Source organism: Diachasmimorpha longicaudata, unplaced genomic scaffold (genome assembly GCF_034640455.1).
Source record: "Diachasmimorpha longicaudata isolate KC_UGA_2023 unplaced genomic scaffold, iyDiaLong2 ctg00000304.1, whole genome shotgun sequence".
Taxonomy (NCBI): domain Eukaryota; kingdom Metazoa; phylum Arthropoda; class Insecta; order Hymenoptera; family Braconidae; genus Diachasmimorpha; species Diachasmimorpha longicaudata.
The window spans coordinates 1-8,427 of record NW_026974074.1 but is presented as its reverse complement, the minus strand read 5'-3'; the positions used below and the strand labels follow the sequence as shown (position 1 = coordinate 8,427).

The following is an 8,427-nucleotide window of genomic DNA, read 5'->3' as shown; positions in this document are numbered from 1 at the left end:
GTTTCTACCACCGGCGTTTTACTCTGTTCTGTATAAAACAAATATCGCCTTAAAACGTCGTTATACAACTTCCATTTTTTATGATCGTCTCTAGGGCTTTTCGAATTCAAAATTCCTAATAGCTGAGTATCTAATCTACTTGTAACAGTGCCTGGAGTTTGAGCTGATGGCTGAATTTCTTCAGCCAATTCAGTTAACACATGGTGAGCATCAACATGCGAAGAATTTTTTTTAGACGCTGCACACTGTCCTCTGGTGCAAGAATCATTTTACGTGCATGTTCTATCCTTATACGATAGGTGAGATAAGGGTGCTTATCAGAGGACCCAATAGCATCGGAAAAATTGAACCGCCTTTCCGCCTTTGCTCCATATAGGCAAGAAAAGTGAATCGAAGAAATGGCTAGGAGCCGGATAGCTCAGTTGGGAGAGCACCCGATGCATAATCGGAAGGTCCCGGGTTCAAATCCCGGTCTGGACTATCCATTTTTTCAGTAATTTTTCTTGCAAAATTATGGAGAATTATCCTGTTCCCCTTCCTACCTCATCCAAAATCCTATCCAACGATTTCCTTTGACGTCACAAGAAATGTGGAACGCTATATAAACTTCCCGTCTTGTTGATAAAAATGATTGCCGAATGAAGGACGGCGGTGCTCCATATAGGCAAGAAAAGTGAATCGAAGAAATGGCTAGGAGCCGGATAGCTCAGTTGGGAGAGCACCCGATGCATAATCCGAAGGTCCCGGGTTCAAATCCCGGTCTGGACTATCCATTTTTTCAGTAATTTTTCTTGCAAAATTATGGAGAATTATCCTGTTCCCCTTCCTACCTCATCCAAAATCCTATCCAACGATTTCCTTTGACGTCACAAGAAATGTGGAACGCTATATAAACTTCCCGTCTTGTTGATACCACGTCCCGTGTTGTTGTTGTTTTTATCAACAAGACGGGAAGTTTATATAGCGTTCCACATTTCTTGTGACGTCAAAGGAAATCGTTGGATAGGATTTTGGATGAGGTAGGAAGGGGAACAGGATAATTCTCCATAATTTTGCAAGAAAAATTACTGAAAAAATGGATAGTCCAGACCGGGATTTGAACCCGGGACCTTCCGATTATGCATCGGGTGCTCTCCCAACTGAGCTATCCGGCTCCTAGCCATTTCTTCGATTCACTTTTCTTGCCTATATGGAGCACCGCCGTCCTTCATTCGGCAATCATTTTTATCAACAAGACGGGAAGCCGCTCCGCCTTCCTCCATATAGGCGGGCGCTTTCCGCTATAATCGGAAGGTCCCGGGTTCAAATCCCGGTCTGGACTATCCATTTTTTCAGTAATTTTTCTTGCAAAATTATGGAGAATTATCCTGTTCCCCTTCCTACCTCATCCAAAATCCTATCCAACGATTTCCTTTGACGTCACAAGAAATGTGGAACGCTATATAAACTTCCCGTCTTGTTGATAAAAATGATTGCCGAATGAAGGACGGCGGTGCTCCATATAGGCAAGAAAAGTGAATCGAAGAAATGGCTAGGAGCCGGATAGCTCAGTTGGGAGAGCACCCGATGCATAATCGGAAGGTCCCGGGTTCAAATCCCGGTCTGGACTATCCATTTTTTCAGTAATTTTTCTTGCAAAATTATGGAGAATTATCCTGTTCCCCTTCCTACCTCATCCAAAATCCTATCCAACGATTTCCTTTGACGTCACAAGAAATGTGGAACGCTATATAAACTTCCCGTCTTGTTGATAAAAAGACGTTCCCGTGTTGTTGGGCGGGTCTTGTGGAGCGGTTTTTGGGAGGATACCACGAATAATAATAAGAAATATGCATATCAGTTCCACGGATGTTATTGGCACGGATGCCCACGGTGTTTCAAATTCAATAGAGATAAAGAGTTGAGTCACAAGGATACACTAGAGAGTCGATATGAGAGAACAGGGGCGATTACACGGGAATTGCGGAACTCGGGTTATGAAGTCGTTGAAATGTGGGAATGCGATTTTATTCGTCAAAAAAAGACAGATCATGTGTTGGCGAATTTTGTAGAAAACGTTGATCAGCAAATGTTTATAGCGCTGGATCCGCGCGATGCATTTTTCGGGGGACGAACAGGAAATACCGTAACACATTATGACGTAAAAGATAATGAGAAAATTCGCTATGTTGATGTTTGTTCGTTATACCCATACGTTTTAAAGACAGGGATTTTCCCGATTGGCCATCCCACTGTCCATGTGGGGCGTGATTGCCAGCTTATATGCCCTAATAATAATATTTCGTGGATAGAAGGTCTCGTGAAATGTCGCGTTTTACCCCCTCGTCAATTATTTCACCCTGTTTTACCAGTAAAAGCCCATGGAAAGTTACTGTTCCCTCTCTGTCGATCATGCTGCGATGATCTTGTACAAGACAATTGCCCTCATGATGATCCCGCTGATCGCGAATTTTTGGGAACTTGGGTCGCTCCAGAACTTCGTAAAGCCGTAGAAATGGGGTATAAAATATTAGAAATCAGTGAGCTTTGGGAGTATAAGAGTACTACGCGTTATAATCCTGTGACGCGAACAGGTGGATTATTTGCCGAATACATTAACACTTTTTTGAAAATAAAACAAGAGGCTTCGGATTGGCCTGCTGAGTGTGTAGATGATGAATCAAAGAATAGATATATTGCTGAATATGAGACGCGAGAAGGTATAAAACTTGACAAAGATAAAATTCAAAAGAATGCCGGATTAAGAGCCGTAGCAAAACTTTGTTTAAACTGTCTCTGGGGTAAATTTGGGGAGAGGGAGAACTTGACAAAAAAAGCTATTATTCGAACACATGAGGAATTTGCAAATATAATGTTTAATCCTGAAATTGAAGTAACAGGACTTGTTCCTGTCGATAACGACACTCTCTTCATGTCCTGGAAACATTTAAACGAAGCCGCGGAAATGTCCACGAAGGCTAATGTCGTTATTGCGGCTTATACAACCGCTCACGCGCGTCTAAAGCTATATTCTTATCTAGAAAAACAACAAGAACGTGTTTTATATTATGATACAGATTCGGTAATTTACGTCAGCGATGGATCAAATGAATTACCGCTAGGGAATTTTCTAGGGGATTTGACCGACGAAGTAGAGGGCTACGGAGAAGGAAGTTTCATTACTTCTTTTGTGTCTGGGGGGCCTAAATTTTACACTTATCGCGTAAAAAAACCGGACGGCAGTATCGCGGAAGTTAGCAAAATAAAAGGGGTTAGACTGAATTATGAATCGCGTAAACAAATTCATTACGACTCGATTCGCGCGCTCGTTGTCGATAAAGCAGATCCCTACCAGATCGACTATCATGGTATTCGTCGGACAGTGTATCATGACGTCATCACGAAACCTGAGAGTAAGATCGTACGTGCGACAGGCCCAAAACGGCGACTTGATGGTTTCGCGACACTGCCCTATGGTTTCAAAAAACCGCGACTGAACCGCTGATAGTTGGCGCGCACTGTTTTTTAAAAATTAAGTATTTTATCAATTTAGATTGATTGTAGTAGTTTTGTATAATATTGTTATGCACGAAAAACGTTTGTAGGCCTGCATTATTTAATAATTAATTAAACAATTTAATGAGTAGGGGCTATTCCTCCACTCGCTTAATATTTATTTGTAGACTCGAATAGTTATTATTAAGGGATAGGGAATCGTTTGTTGATAATTAATATCCAAATTACATATTTTTAAGTTTGTTTGTTCATTAGATATTAATTTTTTAAAAAATGGGCCCTACAATGTTTACATTTGAGCAGAGCCTCCTGGTGTCAGGAGGCGGCCCTACGGTTTTACCGACACTGTGGAATTCTGGGAATGTACGTTTCTAGGGTCCTGGGAGGGGTTACCGACTGTCAGGGGGGCGCCACCGTCAACTTTGACGGGGCGGGTTTTCAGCCGTTCGTATTTCGAATTGAAATACGAAGTTTCAAAAACCCGCGGCCCGCGAAAATGAAAATTATCTGTAAGAAAAATGTATGTTACACAAAGAAATAAATAAATAAATAAATAAAAACTAGAAAAGATTCTTTCTAAGTGTTTATTTTATTGTGAGTTTCCGGGATGATTTGGGCCGGATGGGATGGTGGGTGAGGAAGTTCCGGGAATGGCGAATAATTGGCACGTGGTGTGATAATGTTCCGATTTATTGGGTTAAATAAATATACACTGTGTGCACTCCGTGATGGTAAAAAACTATTCGGTTAATTGATAGTGGACTGTATTTTCCGCCGTGTTTAATTTGCCGATTTAACCCCGTTGGTTATCCGTTGGTAGCCAAAATTCCCCGGTGGAATTACCCGTAAGACACACCGTATGTCCTGTCCGAATGATGATGGCGTACTGACCATCGTAACGATCCCGAATTCGATCGTGACCTCTCGTTACGATGGTCAAGGGTGATTGACCGAGGTCGTCCGGTTGGTCATCCTGAATTGACCGCGGGATTTTGAACATACCGCCCGCCCTGCGTCACCCCCCTGGGTGACGATGTAGACTGTCCGTTTAATTTTGACCTTCCAGTAGGTCGCCGTTGATTGGTAGTGGTACCAATCGATGGATTGCCCGCTGCGTTTCCTTGTTGCCCTTCCAAAGTGTGACAACCCTGGTCAAGTTGTCCCGTCCTGGGTGGATCCTGATGACTCGAGCCAGGGGCCATCTGGTTGGCGGTTCCTGCTCATTTGATATGAGAACCAACGTCCCAATTTTAATGTCGTCCGTTGGTTTCCTCCACCGATAGATTTGTTGATATCGATGCACGCACTCGCGTGCCCAATGGTCCCAGAAGTTCTGCACCTTCTGCGTGATAAGTTGCCACCTGTTTAGCCGATCCGTGTTGATGTGTTCCAGACTTGGTTCTGGAATCGCTGTCAGCGATCCGCCGATGATGAAGTGCCCTGGTGTCAATGCCGTGGTGTCTTGCGGGTCGTTATTTATCGGGCAGAGTGGCCGCGAGTTCAGGATGGCTTCAACCTGAGTCAGAAGAGTCGTAAATTCCTCGTACGTCAGAGTTGAAGTTCCTATCACTCTCCGTAGGTGATGTTTCGTGGATTTAACCGCGGCCTCCCACTTGCCTCCCATGTGTGGCGAGTAGGGCGGGTTAAATCTCCATTCCGTTCCGTTTGTTGCTAGCCAGTTCCTGATGGTTGCCGATTCGCTAGATGCCTGGTGGATGATTTGCCGTAATTCCTTTTCTGCCCCGATGAAGTTTAATCCCCTGTCACTGGTCAGGGTCGCGCAAATTCCCCGTCTTGCCGTAAATCGCTTGTACGCTGCGATGAATCCGTCCGCCGTGAGGTCTGTGACCAGTTCCAAATGTGTGGCGGATGTGGCGAAGCAGACAAATAAGCAAATGTACGCCTTGTACATCGTTTTGCCTGCCCCGGAGCCTCTCCACCTCAGGATGTTGATTGGGCCGGCGAAGTCTACTCCTGAGTGAAGGAAGACTCGTGATGGTGTCACTCGTCGCGATGGCAGCTGTCCCATCAGCTGTTGAGCTCGCACAGCTCGATGACGTGCGCAGATGACGCACTTTAATATGTGTGAGCGTACTGGTGCCCGTCCTCCGATGATCCAGTACCTCTGCCGGATGTGTGCCAACGTGAGTTGCGTTCCCCCGTGGAAGCTCCTCTGATGAGCTTCCGCAATGATAAGTGATGAGAGCGGCGAGTGACGTGGGAGAATAATTGGATTCTTCTCCTCCGGATCCAATGTTGAATTCCGAAGACGTCCGCCCATGCGCATGACGTCGTTCTCCAGGTATGGCGTCAGCGTCGCCATACGATGCTTGGCTGCCAGTGATCTTCCAGCCTTCAATGTGGTGATTTCCCGTCCGAAGTATCGCTGTTGGGTGTACTTAACCCAGAACAGTCTTCCGTCCTCTATTTCCGTAGTTCCGAGTTGTGGAGAATCCGGTGTTGGTTGTCCCTTGAATTTGTTTATTGCTCGATTCACCCAGGCTGTGATTCGAGCTAGCTTGTTCCATGACGAAATCCGATTGATCAGTGCATCTTCGTCGACAATGTGCACTGGGTATGAGCTGATGGTGGGTGGTTTCGCCTCCATTGCCACCACTGATGCTAATTCCGAGGTTGATGCTAATTCCGTTGATGCTGCTACCCATTGTTCTGGTGGTTGGACAAGCCATGATGGTCCAGTCCACCAGAGATGATGCTCCCGCAATTCCGTTGGTGATATTCCTCTTGATGCGCAGTCCGCTGGATTCTCCTTGCCGTTGATGTGATTCCATTTGGCAGTAGGCAGGGTTTCTTGGATCTTGAGAACCCTGTTCTGCACAAAGTCCTTCCACCGTGATGGATCTCCGTTGATCCATGCGATGGCTACTGATGAGTCGCTCCATGAGTAGAGCTCCGCATCGTCAAGTTCCAGAGCTCGCTGTACATAGGCCATTAGATTTGTGACCATGACAGCTGCCGTGAGCTCCAGCCGTGGAATGGTCATCTTCTTGAGGGGAGCCACCTTGGTTTTGGCACAAACCAAGTTGACGTTGACTCCCGATGATGCTGACCAGGATCGAAGATAGACCGATGCACCCATTGCCAGGGTCGATGCGTCCGCAAATCCGTGAAGTTGTATTTTCTTTCCCGATGAAAGATGTAGCCATCGTGGTATTGATAGGCTGCTCAGCCGTTGAAGTTCCTCCCTGAAACTTCTCCACCGTTTAGTGTGTGTCATTGGTATTTGCTCGTCCCAGTCGAGCTTGAGCAGCCACAATTCTTGTATAAATATTTTTGCCGTGATGGTGACCGGTGCTATTAGTCCCAAAGGATCATAAATTTGCGCAATCTCGGACAGGATTACGCGTTTGGTGATGGTGTCTCCGCTGAAGTTTCTTGCCTTGAAGTGGAAAGTGTCTGTCTGAGGCTGCCAGCAGAGGCCCAGCACTTTCACTGATGATTCCCCGAATTCGATAGTTAGAGCTGATTCCGCCGATATTCCGAGTTGTCCGAGTGTCCGTGGCGCGTTGCTGCACCATTTCTGCAGTGGCATGCCGCCCGCCATGCAGAGTCCGATTAGATCCTTGATTATTTTTTCCCAATTCCTCTTCGGTTTCTGCACCTCCGTAGATATCGTCAACGTATCGCCCCCGTGCGAACGTTGATAAAGCCAAAGGAAATCGATGAGCTTCATCGATTGCCAGCTGCTTCAGCACCCGAAGAGACAGCCAAGGTGCACAGCTGGTCCCGTAAGTGACCGTTGTTAGCTGATATTCGATGATCTGGCCGTCGTCGTTCCAGAAGATTCGTTGATAGTCCCAATCATCCTGATGGACGCGAATCTGGCGGAACATTTTCTCGATGTCCGCTCCGAAGACTAATCGATGCCGACGAAGCCAGATGAGGACGTCAGAGCACTCCGTTTGAAGTTTTGGTCCTGAATGAAGGATATCATTCAGTGACACTCCCGTAGAGCTTCGATGTGAAGCGTCGAATACGACCCTTAGTTTGGTCGTCGTGCTATCCGGTCTCAGCACTCCGTGATGAGGCAAGTAGTATGCCAACCGTGTCTCTGACGTCGATGGTGCCCGTTGCATGTGATCCAAGGCCTCATACTCCTTAATGAATTTCCGGTATAGTGTATGAGCCTGTGGATCTGCCGCCAATCGCCTGTTGAGCTTCTGTAAGCGAATCCGAGCCGTCGATGCTGTATCCCCTAGGACGGCAGGCGATGATTTAAACGGTAGACGTACTGTATACCGTCCCGTTGCGTCTCTTCTATGAGTTTCCACAAAATGCTGCTCGCATTCTGCATCAGCCTTACTCATTACCGTTGATGGGTTGTCCGGTATTTCTTCCTGCGTCCAGAACTTCTTTAAGCAGTCCAATAATTGTTGGTTGATGGTCCGTGTGGTCACCCTCAGTGACCGCTTCTTAGCGCAGCCTGTACAGCAGACTGGCCCCGACACTACCCAGCCAAAGGATGTCTGCTGGGCTATGAGACCTGTTCCGTTGTATCTCATAATTCCGTCCGTGATAATTTTTCCGTAGTAATCAGCTCCGATGATTATGTCGATAGCCCCAGGTTGTAGGAATGTCCGATCCGCCAAATTGAGTTTCCAAAGTTCCTGGGGAGTCCGTGTGTCACAGGCAAATGGTGGGATCTTTGCCGTGAGCTTGCTCATGATGTGAGCCTCCAAGTTGAGCAACGCAGTAGAATTGTGTCTCGGTTGTAAGTCGAATGACACAACCCCACGCGTGCTTCCCGAGGAAGTTTCTCCGATGCCGACAATTGATAGTGATGAGGACCTCCGTTTCAATTGTAGTTGATTGACCAAGCGCTCAGATACCAATGACACTTCTGAGCCTTGGTCGATGAGGATCCTTGCTGGTCTTGAGTATCCGTGGTGATTCAGGGCAATAACCCTTGCC

General features: G+C 46.5%; 1 protein-coding gene and 1 non-coding gene across 2 annotated transcripts; one reads left to right on the top strand and one right to left on the bottom strand.

Moving 5' to 3' along the window:
- The first annotated feature begins 1,536 nt into the window (after window positions 1–1,536).
- On the top strand, window positions 1,537–1,610 carry Trnam-cau (transfer RNA methionine (anticodon CAU)). The gene has a single exon. It is a non-coding gene; the product is annotated as a tRNA-Met (tRNA).
- A 2,933-nt stretch (window positions 1,611–4,543) lies between these two features.
- LOC135172434 (uncharacterized) lies at window positions 4,544–8,383 on the bottom strand (the record flags this gene model as incomplete). The annotated part of the gene is made up of 2 exons (XM_064138506.1): window positions 4,544–6,810; window positions 6,860–8,383. Coding segments are annotated over 2 exons (3,791 nt in total), but the record flags the coding sequence as incomplete, so codon positions are not given.
- Window positions 8,384–8,427: the final 44 nt, after the last annotated feature.